Source organism: Somniosus microcephalus, unplaced genomic scaffold (genome assembly GCF_052327205.1).
Source record: "Somniosus microcephalus isolate GS21.2 unplaced genomic scaffold, FLI_Smic_1.0 unresolved_chr2, whole genome shotgun sequence".
NCBI lineage: Eukaryota > Metazoa > Chordata > Chondrichthyes > Squaliformes > Somniosidae > Somniosus > Somniosus microcephalus.
Window position 1 is genome coordinate 86856728 of NW_028225180.1, and position 16073 is coordinate 86872800.

The 16073-nt window shown below is 55.2% G+C and overlaps 1 protein-coding gene across 2 annotated transcripts in view; it reads left to right on the forward strand.

Annotated features, from left to right (window-relative positions):
• tmem223 (transmembrane protein 223) overlaps positions 1-16073 on the forward strand; it is a 53652-nt gene that overhangs the window by 12124 nt on the left and 25455 nt on the right. The window contains exon 1 of one of the 2 annotated variants that reach the window (XM_085976288.1): positions 12338-12508. The exons of the other annotated variant lie outside the window; for it this stretch is intronic. Coding sequence (XP_085832414.1) covers positions 12431-12508 — 78 coding nt within the window. The 5' untranslated portion in view covers positions 12338-12430. Of the gene's footprint in view, positions 1-12337; positions 12509-16073 lie in introns of those variants that run through there. 2 annotated transcript variants of the gene reach the window in all.

A 16073-nucleotide genomic window follows, 5' to 3' on the forward strand; every position in this document is an offset into this window, starting at 1 on the left:
TACACATGGAAATTTGATCAATTCAGTCAACACAGACGTAGGGGTTGCTGAGAGGTTTATTTCGATTATGATCTCGGTGGAAAGGTTCTTGGAAAATTGATTATGAGACTCGTGTTGTTTTGGAATCCATCCCACTGAAAGAAAGAGACTCGCTTTTCTCCCCCGCCTTTCACCACCTCAGGACGTCCCAAAGCGCTTTACAGCCAATGAAGTGCTTTTTTTGAAGTTTAGTCACTGTTGTAATGTGGGAAACGCGGCAGCCAATTTGCGCACAGCAAGCTCCCACAAACAGCAGTGTGATAATGACCAGATCGTCTGTTTTCGTGATGTTGGTTGAGGGATAAATATTGGCCCCAGGACACCGGGGAGAACTCCCCCTGCTCTTCTTCCAATAGTGGCCGTGGGACCTTTTATGCCCACAAGATGGGGCCTCAGTTTAACTTCTCATCCGAAAGATGGCACCTCCGACATTGCAGTGCTCCCTCAGTACCGCCCCTCCGACAATGCGGCGCTCCCTCAGTACTGCCCCTCTGATAGTGCGGCTCTCCCTCAGTACTGCCCCTCCAACAGTGCAGCTCTCCCTCAGTACTGACCCTCCGACAGTGCGGCTCTCCCTCAGTACTGTCCCTCCGACAGTGTGGCGCTCCCTCAGTACTGCCCCTCCGACAGTGCGGCTCTCCCTCAGTACTGTCCCTCCGACAGTGCGGCACTCTCTCAGTACTGACCCTCCGACAGTGCGGCTCTCCCTCAGTACTGCCCCTCCGACAGTGCGGCGCTCCCTCAGTACTGCCCCTCCGACAGTGCGGCTCTCCCTCAGTACTGTCCCTCCGACAGTGCGGCACTCCCTCAGTACTGACCCTCCGACAGTGCGGCTCTCCCTCAGTACCGCCCCTCCGACAGTGCGGCGCTCCCTCAGTACTGCCCCTCCGACAGTGCGGCGCTCCCTCAGTACTGCCCCTCCAACAGTGTGGCTCTCCCTCAGTACTGACCCTCTGACAGTGCGGCTCTCCCTCAGTACTGCCCCTCCGACAGTGCGGCGCTCCCTCAGTACCGCCCCTCCGACAGTGCGGCGCTCCCTCAGTACTGCCCCTCCGACAGTGCGGCGCTCCCTCAGTACTGACCCTCTGACAGTGCGGCTCTCCCTCAGTACTGCCCCTCCGACAGTGCGGCTCTCCCTCAGTACCGCCCCTCCGACAGTGCGGCTCTCCCTCAGTACCGCCCCTCCGACAGTGCGGCGCTCCCTCAGTACTGTCCCTCCGACAGTGCGGCACTCTCTCAGTACTGACCCTCCGACAGTGCGGCTCTCCCTCAGTACTGCCCCTCCGACAGTGCAGCGCTCCCTCAGTACTGCCCCTCCGACAGTGCGGTGCTCTCTCAGTACTGACCCTCTGACAGTGCGGCTCTCCCTCAGTACTGCCCCTCCGACAGTGCGGCTCTCCCTCAGTACCGCCCCTCCGACAGTGCGGCTCTCCCTCAGTACCGCCCCTCCGACAGTGCGGCGCTCCCTCAGTACTGTCCCTCCGACAGTGCGGCACTCTCTCAGTACTGACCCTCCGACAGTGCGGCTCTCCCTCAGTACTGCCCCTCCGACAGTGCAGCGCTCCCTCAGTACTGCCCCTCCGACAGTGCGGTGCTCTCTCAGTACTGCCCCTCCGACAGTGCGGCGCTCCCTCAGTACTGCCCCTCCGACAGTGCGGCTCTCCCTCAGTACTGCCCCTCCGACAGTGCGGCTCTCCCTCAGTACTGTCCCTCCGACAGTGCGGCACTCCCTCAGTACTGCCCCTCTGACAGTGCGGCTCTCCCTCATCACTGTCCCTCCGACAGTGCGGCACTCCCTCAGTACTGCCCCTCCGACAGTGCGGCGCTCTCTCAGTACTGTCCCTCCGACAGTGCGGCGCTCCCTCAGTCCTGCCCCTCCAACAGTGCGGCGCTCCCTCAGTACCACCCCTCTGACAGTGCGGTGTTCCCTCAGTACTGCCCCTCTGACAGTGCGGCGCTCCCTCAGTACCGCCCCTCCGACAGTGCGGCGCTCCCTCAGTACTGCCCCTCTGACAGTGCCGTGCTCCCTCAGTACTGCCCCTCCAACAGTGCGGTGCTCCCTCAGTACTGCCCCTCCGACAGTGTGGCGCTCCCTCAGTACCGCCCCTCTGACAGTGCCGTGCTCCCTCTGTACTGCCCCTCCGACAGTGCGGCCGTCCATGCCCGCATGCAACAAGACCCGGACTACGTTCAGACTTAGGTTGATAAGTGGCAGGTAACATTCGCGCCACAGAAGTGCCAGGCAATGACTATCTCCAACAAGCGAGAGTCTAACCACCTGCCCTTGACATACAATGGCATTACCATCACCGAATCCCCCACCATCAACATCCTGGGGGTCACCATTGACCAGAAACTTAACTGGACCAGCCACATAAATACTGTGGCAACAAGAGCAGGTCAGAGGCTGGGTATTCTGCGGTGAGTGTCTCACCTCCTGACTCCCCAAAGCCTTTCCACCATCTACAAGGCACAAGTCAGGAGTGTGATGGAATACTCTCCACTTGCCTAGGTGAGTGCAGCTCCAACAACACGCAAGAAGCTCAACACCATACTGGATGAAGCAACCCGCTTTAATCGGCACCCCATCCACCACCTCAAACATTCACTCCCTCCACCACCGGCGCACCGTGGCTGCAGTGTGGACCATCTACAAGATGCACTGCAGCAACTCGCCAAGGCTTCTTCGGCAGCACCTCCCAAACCCGCGACCTCTTCCACCTAGAAGGACAAGGGCAGCAGGTGCATGGGAACACCACCACCTTCAAGTTCCCATCCAAGTCACACACCATCCTGACTTAGAAATATATCGGCCGTCCCTTCATCGTCGCTGGGTCAAAATCCTGGAACTCCCTCCCTAACAGCACTGTGGGAGCACCTTCACCACACGGACTGCAGCGGTTCAAGAAGGCGGCTCACCACCACCTTCTCAAGGGCAATTAGGGATGGGCAATAACTGCTGGGCCTCGCCAGCGACACCCACATCCCAGGAACGAATTTTTAAAAAACCCAATCAGGTGTTTCTGGACCAGTCGATGATGTGGTGTGGACACCCTTCCAACTGAGGTGACCCAAGATGATCCTAACTGCGTAAAGGCCTGAGCTATGTGGCAAGATCGGAGCTGAAGCTCTCGATATTGGAGAGAAGGTTAAGGCTGGATGGCAGTGTGTGGGTATGGTGGGGTGGTGGCGATGTCACTGGACCAGCAATCCCCAGGCCTGGACTTGAATGGTCCTGAGTCCGGGAGTTCAAATCAAACCACCGCCATTCGTGATCATTCAAATTCAATCAATTTAAATGAAGCTGGAAATAATAAAGCCGGGATCAGTAAAAGTGAGCGCGAAGCTGTGGGACTGTCGTAAAAACACAACCAGAACACCAACGTTCTGTAGCGAAGAAAACCTGCTCTTTTTACACGGTCTGGGCCACGAGGTGGCGGTTTGCTTCTAACTGACTGCCTTGCCAGGCCCATTCAGAGGGCATTTAAGAGTCAAACAATATTGACTTTTACACATGGCAATCTGATAAATTCAGTCAATACAGACGTAGGGGTCGCTGAGAGATTTATTTCGATTACGACCTTGGTCGAAAGGTACTTGGAAAATTGATTACAAGACTCGAGTTGTTTTGGAATCCAGCCCACTACAAGAAAGAGCCTCGCTTTTCTCCCCCCGCGCCTTTCCCCACCTCAGGACGTCCCACAGCGCTTCACAGCCAATGAAGTACTTTTTTTGGAGTGTGGTCACTGTTGTAATGTGGGAAACGTGGCAGCTAATTTGCGCACAGCAAGCTCCCACAAACAGCAATGTGATAATGACCAGATCAGCTGTTTTTAGTGATGTTGGTTGAGGGGAAAATATTGGCCCCAGGACACCAGGGAGAACTCCCCCTGCTCTTCTTCCAATAGTGGTCGTGGAATCTTTTACATCCACCCGAGAGAGCAGACGGGGACCTCGGTTTAACGTCTCATCTGAAAGACAGCACCTCCGACAGTGCGGCGCTCCCTCAGTACAACCCCTCCGACAGTGCGGTGCTCCCTCAGCACAACCCCTCCGACAGTGCGGTGCTCCCTCAGCACAACCCCTCCGACAGTGCGGTGCTCCCTCAGTACTGCCCCTCCGACAGTGCGGCGCTCCCTCAGTACAACCCCTCCGACAGTGCGGTGCTCCCTCAGTACTGCCCCTCCGACAGTGCGGCGCTCCCTCAGTACAACCCCTCCGACAGTGCGGCGCTCCCTCAGTACAACCCCTCCGACAGTGCGGTGCTCCCTCAGTACTGCCCCTCCGACAGTGCGGCGCTCTCTCAGTACCACCCCTCCGACAGTGCGGTGCTCCCTCAGTACCGCCCCTCCGACAGTGCGGCGCTCCCTCAGTACTGCCCCTCCGACAGTGCGACACTCCCTCAGTACTGCCCCTCCGACAGTGCGGTGCTCCCTCAGTACCGCCCCTCCGACAGTGCGGCGCTCCCTCAGTACTGCCCCTCCGACAGTGCGACACTCCCTCAGTACTGCCCCTCCGACAGTGCGGCGCTCCCTCAGTACCGCCCCTCCGACAGTGCGGCGCTCCCTCAGTACTGCGGCGCTCCCTCAGTACCGCCCCTCCGACAGTGCGGCGCTCCCTCAGTACTGCCCCTCCGACAGTGCAGCACTCCCTCAGTACCGCCCCTCCGACAGTGTGGCGCTCCCTCAGTACTGCCCCTCCGACAGTGCGGCGCTCCCTCAGTACCGCCCCTCCGACAGTGCGGCGCTCCCTCAGTACTGCCCCTCCGACAGTGCAGCACTCCCTCAGTACCGCCCCTCCGACAGTGTGGCGCTCCCTCAGTACTGCCCCTCCGACAGTGTGGCGCTCCCTCAGTACTGCCCCTCCGACAGTGCGGCGCTCCCTCAGTACTGGCAATGGGAATGTCTGTGCTTAAGTCTCTGGAGTAGGACTCGAACCTACGATTTTCTGACTCAAAGGTAAGATGTGTTATTAACGGAGCCACTGGCGGACACTAAGATAGGAGTAGTCCCTTTGGCTGAATAAGCTCCTGTGAAGTGTCTAGGGGCATTTTTTTATTTTTTAATTCATTGATGGGATGTGGGCGTCGCTGGCTGGCTAGGCCTGCATTTAGTGCCCATCCCTAATTGCCCTTGAGAAGATGGTGGTGAGCCGCCTTCTTGAACCGCTGCAGTCCATATGGTGTAGGTACACCCACAATGCTGTTAGGAAGGGAGTTCCAGGATTTTGGCCCAGCGACAGTGAAGGAACGGCGATACAGGTCCAAGTCAGGATGGTGTGTGGCTTGGAGGGGAACTTGTAGGTGGTGATGTTCCCATGCGCCTGCTGCCCTTGTCCTTCTAAGTGGTAGAGGTCGCGGGTTTGGGAGGTGCTGTTGAAGGAGCTTTGGCGAGTTGCTGCAGTGCATCTTGTAGATGGTATACACTGCAGCCACAGTGCACCGGTGGTGGAGGGAGTGAATGTTGAAGGTGGATGGAGTGCCAATCAAGCGGGCTGCTTTATCCTGAATGGTGTCGAGCTTCTTGAGTGTTGTTGGAGCTGCACTCATCCAGGCAAGTGGAGAGTATTCCATCACACTCCTGACTTGTGCCTTGTAGATGGTGGAAAGGCTTTGGGGAGTCAGGAGGTGAGACACTCGCCGCAGAATTCCCAGCCTCTGGCCTGCTCTTGTAGCCACAGTATTTATGTGGCTGGTCCAGTTCAGTTTCTGATCAATGGTAACCCCCAGGATGTTGATAGTGGGGGATTCAGCGATGGTAATGCCATTGAATGTCAAGGGGAGATGGTTAGAGTCTCGCTTGTTGGAGATGGTCATTGCCTGGCACTTGTGTGGTGCGAATGTAACTTGCCACTTGTCAGCCCAAGTCTGAATGTTGTCCAGGTCTTGCTGTATATGGACACGGACTGCGTCTACTACTACAACAAAAACTTGTATTTACACGGCGCCTTTAACGTAGTGAAACATCCCAAGGTGCTTCACAGGAGCATAAATCAGACACAATTCGACCCCGAGCCACAAGAGGAGATATTGGGACAGGCGACCAAAAACTGGGTCAAAGAGGTCGGTTTTAAGGAGCGTCTTACAGGAGGAGAGAGAGGCGGAGAGGTTTAGGGAGGGAATTCCAGAGCTCGGGGCCCAGGCGGCTGAAGGCACGGCCACCAATGGTGGAGCGATGGAAATCGGGGGATGAGCAAGAGGCCAGAATTAGAGGAACGCCGAGATCTCGGAGGGTTGTAGGGCTGGAGGAGGTTACAGAGATAGGGAGGGTTGTGGGGCTGGAGGAGGTTACAGAGATAGGGAGGGTTGTAGGGCTGGAGGAGGTTACAGTGATAGGGAGGGTTGTAGGGGCTGGAGGAGGTTACAGTGATAGGGAGGGTGTAGGGGCTGGAGGAGGTTACAGTGATAGGGAGGGTTGTAGGGCTGGAGGAGGTTACAGGGATAGGGAGGGTTGTAGGGCTGGAGGAGGTTACAGAGATAGGGAGGGGTGTAGGGGATGGAGGAGGTTACAGAGATAGGGAGGGTTGTAGGGCTGGAGGAGGCTACAGAGATAGGGAGGGTTGTAGGGCTGGAGGAGGTTACAGAGATAGGGAGGGTTGTAGGGCTGGAGGAGGTTACAGAGATAGGGTGGGTTGTAGGGCTGGAGGAGGTTACAGAGATAGGGAGGGTTGTAGGGGCTGGAGGAGGTTACAGAGATAGGGAGGGTTGTTGGGCTGGAGGAGGTTACAGAGATAGGGTGGGTTGTAGGGCTGGAGGAGGTTACAGAGATAGGGAGGGTTGTAGGGGCTGGAAGAGGTTACAGAGATAGGGAGGGTTGTAGGGGCTGGAGGAGGTTACAGAGATAGGGAGGGGTGTAGGGGCTGGAGGAGATTACAGAGATAGGGAGGGTTGTAGGGCTGGAGGAGGTTACAGAGATAGGGAGGGTTGTAGGGCTGGAGGAGGTTACAGAGATAGGGAGGGTTGTGGGGCTGGAGGAGGTTACAGAGATAGGGTGGGTTGTAGGGCTGGAGGAGGTTACAGAGATAGGGAGGGTTGTAGGGGCTGGAAGAGGTTACAGAGATAGGGAGGGTTGTAGGGGCTGGAGGAGGTTACAGAGATAGGGAGGGTTGTAGGGGCTGGAGGAGGTTACAGAGATAGGGAGGGGTGTAGGGGCTGGAGGAGATTACAGAGATAGGGAGGGTTGTAGGGCTGGAGGAGGTTACAGAGATAGGGAGGGGTGTAGGGGCTGGAGGAGGTTACAGAGATAGGGAGGGTTGTAGGGCTGGAGGAGGTTACAGAGATAGGGTGGGTTGTAGGGCTGGAGGAGGTTACAGAGATAGGGAGGGTTGTAGGGCTGGAGGAGATTACAGAGATAGGGAGGGTTGTAGGGCTGGAGGAGGTTACAGAGATAGGGTGGGTTGTAGGGCTGGAGGAGGTTACAGAGATAGGGAGGGTTGTAGGGCTGGAGGAGGTTACAGAGATAGGGTGGGTTGTAGGGCTGGAGGAGGTTACAGAGATAGGGAGGGTTGTAGGGGCTGGAAGAGGTTACAGAGACAGGGAGGGTTGTAGGGCTGGAGGAGGTTACAGAGATAGGGTGGGTTGTAGGGCTGGAGGAGGTTACAGAGATAGGGAGGGTTGTAGGGGCTGGAAGAGGTCACAGAGATAGGGAGGGTTGTAGGGGCTGGAGGAGGTTACAGTGATAGGGAGGGGTGTAGGGGCTGGAGGAGGTTACAGGGATAGGGAGGGTTGTAGGGCTGGAGGAGGTTACAGAGATAGGGAGGGTTGTAGGGGCTGGAGGAGGTTACAGAGATAGGGAGGGTTGTAGGGCTGGAGGAGGTTACAGAGCTAGGGAGGGTTGTAGGGCTGGAGGAGGTTACAGAGATAGGGAGGGTTGTAGGGGCTGGAGGAGGTTACAGAGATAGGGAGGGGTGTAGGTGCTGGAGGAGGTTACAGAGATAGGGAGGGTTGTAGGGGCTGGAGGAGGTTACAGAGATAGGGAGGGTTGTAGGGGCTGGAGGAGGTTACAGAGATAGGGAGGCTTGTAGGGGCTGGAGGAGGTTACAGAGATAGGGAGGGTTGTAGGGGCTGGAGGAGGTTACAGAGATAGGGAGGGTTGTAGGGGCTGGAGGAGGTTACAGCGATAGGGAGGGTTGAAGGGGCTGGAGGAGGTTACAGAGAGAGAGAGGGTTGTTGGGCTGGACGAGGTTACAGAAATAGGGAGGGGTGTAGGGGCTGGAGGAGGTTACAGAGATAGGGAGGGGTGTAGGGGCTGGAGGAGGTTACAGAGATAGGGAGGGTTGTAGGGGCTGGAGGAGGTTACAGAGATAGGGAGGGTTGTAGGGCTGGAGGAGATTACAGAGATAGGGAGGGTTGTAGGGCTGGAGGAGGTTACAGAGATAGGGAGGGTTGTAGGGGCTGGAGGAGGTTACAGAGATAGGGAGGGTTGTTGGGCTGGAGGGGGTTATAGAGATAGGGAGGGTTGTAGGGGCTGGAGGAGGTTACAGAGATAGGGAGGGTTGTAGGGCTGGAGGAGGTTACAGAGATAGGGAGGGTTGTAGGGCTGGAGGAGGTTACAGAGATAGGGAGGGTTGTAGGGCTGGAGGAGATTACAGAGATAGGGAGGGTTGTAGGGCTGGAGGAGGTTACAGAGATAGGGTGGGTTGTAGGGCTGGAGGAGGTTACAGAGATAGGGAGGGTTGTAGGGCTGGAGGAGGTTACAGAGATAGGGTGGGTTGTAGGGCTGGAGGAGGTTACAGAGATAGGGAGGGTTGTAGGGGCTGGAGGAGGTTACAGAGATAGGGAGGGTTGTAGGGCTGGAGGAGGTTACAGAGATAGGGTGGGTTGTAGGGCTGGAGGAGGTTACAGAGATAGGGAGGGTTGTAGGGGCTGGAAGAGGTTACAGAGATAGGGAGGGTTGTAGGGGCTGGAGGAGGTTACAGAGATAGGGAGGGTTGTAGGGGCTGGAGGAGGTTACAGAGATAGGGAGGGGTGTAGGGGCTGGAGGAGATTACAGAGATAGGGAGGGTTGTAGGGCTGGAGGAGGTTACAGAGATAGGGAGGGGTGTAGGGGCTGGAGGAGGTTACAGAGATTGGGAGGGTTGTAGGGGCTGGAGGAAGTTACAGAGATAGGGAGGGTTGTAGGGGCTGGAGGAGGTTACAGAGATAGCGAGGGTTGTAGGGCTGGAGGTGGTTACAGAGATAGGGAGGGTTGTAGGGGCTGGAGGAGGTTACAGAGATAGGGAGAGTTGTAGGGCTGGAGGAGGTTACAGAGATAGGGAGGGTTGTAGGGGCTGGAGGAGGTTACAGTGATAGGGAGAGGTGTAGGGGCTGGAGGAGGTTACAGAGATAGGGAGGGTTGTAGGGGCTGGAGGAGGTTACAGAGATAGGGAGGGTTGTAGGGCTGGAGGAGGTTACAGAGATAGGGTGGGTTGTAGGGCTGGAGGAGGTTACAGAGATAGGGAGGGTTGTAGGGCTGGAGGAGATTACAGAGATAGGGAGGGTTGTAGGGCTGGAGGAGGTTACAGAGATAGGGTGGGTTGTAGGGCTGGAGGAGGTTACAGAGATAGGGAGGGTTGTAGGGCTGGAGGAGGTTACAGAGATAGGGTGGGTTGTAGGGCTGGAGGAGGTTACAGAGATAGGGAGGGTTGTAGGGGCTGGAAGAGGTTACAGAGACAGGGAGGGTTGTAGGGCTGGAGGAGGTTACAGAGATAGGGTGGGTTGTAGGGCTGGAGGAGGTTACAGAGATAGGGAGGGTTGTAGGGGCTGGAAGAGGTCACAGAGATAGGGAGGGTTGTAGGGGCTGGAGGAGGTTACAGTGATAGGGAGGGGTGTAGGGGCTGGAGGAGGTTACAGGGATAGGGAGGGTTGTAGGGCTGGAGGAGGTTACAGAGATAGGGAGGGTTGTAGGGGCTGGAGGAGGTTACAGAGATAGGGAGGGTTGTAGGGCTGGAGGAGGTTACAGAGCTAGGGAGGGTTGTAGGGCTGGAGGAGGTTACAGAGATAGGGAGGGTTGTAGGGGCTGGAGGAGGTTACAGAGATAGGGAGGGGTGTAGGTGCTGGAGGAGGTTACAGAGATAGGGAGGGTTGTAGGGGCTGGAGGAGGTTACAGAGATAGGGAGGGTTGTAGGGGCTGGAGGAGGTTACAGAGATAGGGAGGCTTGTAGGGGCTGGAGGAGGTTACAGAGATAGGGAGGGTTGTAGGGGCTGGAGGAGGTTACAGAGATAGGGAGGGTTGTAGGGGCTGGAGGAGGTTACAGCGATAGGGAGGGTTGAAGGGGCTGGAGGAGGTTACAGAGAGAGAGAGGGTTGTTGGGCTGGACGAGGTTACAGAAATAGGGAGGGGTGTAGGGGCTGGAGGAGGTTACAGAGATAGGGAGGGGTGTAGGGGCTGGAGGAGGTTACAGAGATAGGGAGGGTTGTAGGGGCTGGAGGAGGTTACAGAGATAGGGAGGGTTGTAGGGCTGGAGGAGATTACAGAGATAGGGAGGGTTGTAGGGCTGGAGGAGGTTACAGAGATAGGGAGGGTTGTAGGGGCTGGAGGAGGTTACAGAGATAGGGAGGGTTGTTGGGCTGGAGGGGGTTATAGAGATAGGGAGGGTTGTAGGGGCTGGAGGAGGTTACAGAGATAGGGAGGGTTGTAGGGCTGGAGGAGGTTACAGAGATAGGGAGGGTTGTAGGGCTGGAGGAGGTTACAGAGATAGGGAGGGTTGTAGGGCTGGAGGAGATTACAGAGATAGGGAGGGTTGTAGGGCTGGAGGAGGTTACAGAGATAGGGTGGGTTGTAGGGCTGGAGGAGGTTACAGAGATAGGGAGGGTTGTAGGGCTGGAGGAGGTTACAGAGATAGGGTGGGTTGTAGGGCTGGAGGAGGTTACAGAGATAGGGAGGGTTGTAGGGGCTGGAGGAGGTTACAGAGATAGGGAGGGTTGTAGGGCTGGAGGAGGTTACAGAGATAGGGTGGGTTGTAGGGCTGGAGGAGGTTACAGAGATAGGGAGGGTTGTAGGGGCTGGAAGAGGTTACAGAGATAGGGAGGGTTGTAGGGGCTGGAGGAGGTTACAGAGATAGGGAGGGTTGTAGGGGCTGGAGGAGGTTACAGAGATAGGGAGGGGTGTAGGGGCTGGAGGAGATTACAGAGATAGGGAGGGTTGTAGGGCTGGAGGAGGTTACAGAGATAGGGAGGGGTGTAGGGGCTGGAGGAGGTTACAGAGATTGGGAGGGTTGTAGGGGCTGGAGGAAGTTACAGAGATAGGGAGGGTTGTAGGGGCTGGAGGAGGTTACAGAGATAGCGAGGGTTGTAGGGCTGGAGGTGGTTACAGAGATAGGGAGGGTTGTAGGGGCTGGAGGAGGTTACAGAGATAGGGAGAGTTGTAGGGCTGGAGGAGGTTACAGAGATAGGGAGGGTTGTAGGGGCTGGAGGAGGTTACAGTGATAGGGAGAGGTGTAGGGGCTGGAGGAGGTTACAGAGATAGGGAGGGTTGTAGGGGCTGGAGGAGGTTACAGAGATAGGGAGGGTTGTAGGGCTGGAGGAGGTTACAGAGATAGGGAGGGTTGTAGGGGCTGGAGGAGGTTACAGAGATAGGGAGGGTTGTAGGGGCTGGAGGAGGTTACAGAGATAGGGAGTGTTGTAGGGCTGGAGGAGGTTACAGAGATAGGGAGGGGGGCGAGGTGGTCACGGAGGGATTTGAACACCAGATTGATAATTTTAAAATCGAGGCGTTATCGGACCGTTTGCCAATGTAGGTCAGCGAGCACAGGGGGTGATGGGTGAACGGGACTGGGTGCGAGTTCAGACACGGGGCAGAGGCAGCGTTTGGGATGGGCTGGAGTTTACGGAGGGTGGAATGTGGGAGGCCGGGCCAGGAGTGGGTTGGAATATTCGAGTCTCGAGGTAACAAAAGCAGGGATGAGGTTTTCAGCAGCGGAAGAGCTGAGGCAGGGGCGGAGGCGGGCGATGTTACGGAGGTGGAACGAGGCGGTCTTGGTGAGGGAGATGGGGTCGGAAGAGGTTGTTGACTGTCTGGGACGGTGGCCAGAGAAGGGGGTATTGACTTGACGGTGAGGGAGCGGAGTTCGTGGTGGGGACTGAAGACAACTTGACCAATCGTTGGCGGGTGGGGGGAGGGGTTGTCAATAGCAGCGTAGGTCAACAGTGGTTGGGGGTCAAATCAACGTTCTTCTTGTCGAGTGTGGTTGATGTGTACTCAGTTGAGCAATCAAGGGACCCGACCCCCTCGTCCTTCAGAAGCCACTTGGCATGTCCACTCTACCTGGCTGGCGTCATCCTGGACTCTGTCCGAAAGAGATGTGACAACACTTCCCAAAGGCTTTATGTATCGACGAAACTCCACCATCTCCAGCAGCAGCCACGTCGAGAGGCGACGGCGAACAGCAGCAGTGAGCAGACAGAAGCACAGCCATGCAGCCTGAAGTCTGGTGCCTGGCGCTCGTCCTCTCACTGGCCACCTTCAGCATCGATGCACTCGATGAGGAATCGGTAGGTCATTTGAGGTGCTCTCAATTCACAGTTTACTAAGGAAGAGTGAACTCCTGTTTCTCTCCCGCTTTACACCACCACAGGATGTCCCAAAACGATTCACACCGAGTGAAGTACCTTTTAAAAAAAAGTGTAGTCGCTGTTGCAATGTAGGGAGAGAGAGAGAGAGACACAGAGAGAGAGAGACAGAGAGAGAGACAGAGAGAGAGACAGAGAGAGAGACAGATAGAGAGGGACAGTGAGAGAGAGAGGGACAGAGAGAGAGAGAGACAGACAGAGAGAGACAGAGTGAGAGAGAGAGACAGAGAGAGAGACAGAGAGAGAGACAGAGAGAGAGAGAGAGAGAGACAGATAGAGAGGGACAGTGAGAGAGAGAGGGACAGAGAGAGAGAGAGAGACAGAGAGAGAGAGACAGAGAGCGAGAGAGAGAGACAGAGAGACAGTGAGTGAGAGAGAGAGAGACCGAGAGAGAGAGACAGAGTGAGAGAGAGAGACAGAGAGAGAGACAGAGAGAGAGAGAGAGACAGAGAGAGAGAGAGAGAGAGACAGATAGAGAGGGACAGTGAGAGAGAGGGACAGAGAGAGAGAGAGACAGAGAGAGAGAGACAGAGAGCGAGAGAGAGAGACAGAGAGACAGTGAGTGAGAGAGAGAGAGACAGAGAGAGAGACCGAGAGAGAGAGAGACAGAGAGAGACAGATGGAGAGGGACAGTGAGAGAGAGAGGGACAGAGAGAGAGAGAGAGACAGAGAGAGAGACAGAGAGAGAGAGAGAGAGAGACAGTGAGAGAGAGAGAGAGAGACAGAGAGAGAGAGAGTGAGAAGGAGAGAGAGAGGGAGACACAGAGAGAGAGACAGAGAGAGAGAGACAGAGGGAGAGTGAGAGAGAGACAGAGAGAGAGAGAGAGACAGAGTGAGAGAGAGACAGAGAGAGACAGAGAGAGAGACAGAGACAGAGACAGAGAGAGAGAGAGTGAGTTCCAGCAGACGGAGTGAATACACACGCTGAAGATGGGCTGCTGAGATTTTAGTGTTTTTAGTGTCTAAAGTGGGGAAAAAAAGTTTCATTTCAATTTTTAAAAGGTTTTAAAATTAAATTTAGTTCTAGTTAAGTTAGTTTAGTTTAGTTTAGTATAAGTTTAGATTAGTCTAGACAAAGTAGAGAAGGAAAAGACCGCCAGAAAGACTACCAAAGAAAAAAAAACCCAGAGGAAAATAGAGGAAAAAAAAAGCCAAAGCAAAAAAAAAAAGAAACAAGAGAAGAACTACACAAACCAGTGAACGGCAGCCACACGGGGCTTCAGCAGCGGTGGTTGAGTCGGCGGCATCGGGACCGAGTTCGAGGAGGCGAGGTGACTCGGGCCGCAGCCCAGCGGTCCAGCAACCGGCACAGCCGAGGGGACTCGGGCCGCATCCCAGAAATCGGAACGCAGCCCGGCAACGGGCACAGCGGAGAGGACTCGGGCCGCATCCCAGAAATCGGCACAGCCGAGGAGATCCGGAACGCAGCCCGGCAATCGGCACAGCGGAGAGGACTCGGGCCGCATCCCAGAAATCGGCACAGCCGAGGAGATTCGGAACGCAGCCCGGAAATCCAGCAATCGGCACAGCCGAGGGGACTCGGGCAGCAGCCCAACAATCCAGCACGGGAAAGGCCCGAGGAGCCAGGCCAGCAGGCACAGAGACCTCTGAGGAGAAGGAGAGCAACCAGAAGGCTCGCAACCAAGACCGTGAGTACAGGGCCCAGGGAGGGAGGCCCAGGGAAAGGCCCGAGGAGCCAGGCCGAAACAGAGGCCCAGAGACCTCTGAGGGGGAGGGGAACAGCCCGAAGGCACCGGGAAACAGTGGCTCACAGACTCAGACCTGAGAAGGGTGAACCCAGGAGCCGAGGCCCAGGGACCACGGGGTCGGAGAGGGGGACCGGGAAAGTTCGCGAACAGGGAGAGGGTAACACCAAACCCGGGGCCCCAGAAAAGCTTATTCTAAGATCAACAATACTTTACCAAAAATGAGCGAATCAGAAGATCCACAACAGCCCCGCTTCCAGATTCCCCCCAACACCACAAAAAAAGCTATAAAAACGATCAAGCATGCTCAGATGAGAGAAAAACCAGAAACTCTCTTTACTGACTGTTACAACAATGGGACAAAAAGTAACCTCATATTCTACTCAGAAAAAAAGCGCCAGAGCGGAAGATTGGGAACAGTTTAAGATAGAGCAAAGGAGGGCAAAGGGCATAATCAAGAGGGGCAAAATAGCTTACGAAAACAAGCTGGCGGAAAATATAAAAACTAACTCCAAAAGCTTTTATAAGTATATCAAAAGGAAAAGACTGGTGAAAACCAAAGTTGGTCCATTGCAGTCAGATACGGGGGAATATATAATGGGAAATAAGGAAATGGCAGATCAACTAAATGCATACTTTGGGTCAGTCTTTACGAAGGAAGACACAAAAAACCTCCCTGGGATATCGGGAAAAATAGGGACATTGGCAAAGGAGGAACTGACGCAAATCAATATCTCTAAGGATATGGTGTTAAGGAAGCTAAAGGGATTGAAGGTGGACAAATCCCCAGGGCCTGATAACATGCATCCTAGGGTACTGAAGGAGGTGGCCCTAGAGATAGCGGATGCACTAAGGATGATTTTTCAGAATTCATTAGACTCGGGAACAGTGCCGATGGATTGGAGGGTAGCTAACGTTACCCCACTATTCAAAAAGGGGGGTAGGGAAAAAGCAGGTAATTACAGACCTGTAAGCCTTACATCAGTTGTGGGCAAAATGCTGGAGTCCATCATTAAGGATGAAATAGCGGAGCACTTAGCAAATGGGGACAGGATAGGACAGAGTCAACATGGATTTACAAAGGGTAAATCGTGCTTGACTAATCTATTGGAATTTTTTGAGGGAGTAACTGGTAGAATAGATGGGGGAGAGCCAGTAGATGTGGTGTACCTGGACTTCCAAAAGGCCTTCGATAAGGTCCCACATAAAAGATTAGCATGGAAAATTGAGGCTCATGGGATAAAGGGGAAAGTTTTGGCGTGGATAGGGAACTGGCTGTCAGATAGAAAACAGAGAGTTGGAATAAACGGCTCATTTTCTGAATGGCAGGCAGTAACAAGTGGGGTACCACAGGGATCTGTCCTGGGCCCCCAGCTGTTCACAATTTACATTAATGACCTGGATCAGGGAGTCGGATGCAGCATTTCCAAATTTGCAGACGACACTAAACTAGGAGGGGGGGTGGGCTCAGAGGAAGAGACCAGGAAGCTCCAGAGCGATTTGGACAGACTGGGCGATTGGGCGGATAAATGGCAGATGCACTATAATGTGGACAAGTGCGAAGTTATCCACCTTGGGTGCAGGAACGGGAGGGCAAATTATTATTTAAATGGCAATAGATTGGGAGAGGGGGAAGTACAGAGAGACCTGGGTGTTCTTGTACACCAGTCACTGAAGGCGAGCATGCAGGTGCAACAGGCGGTCAAGAAGGCAAACGGTATGCTGGCCTTCATAGCAAAAGGGTTAGAATACAGGAACAGGGATACCTTGCTGCAGCTGTA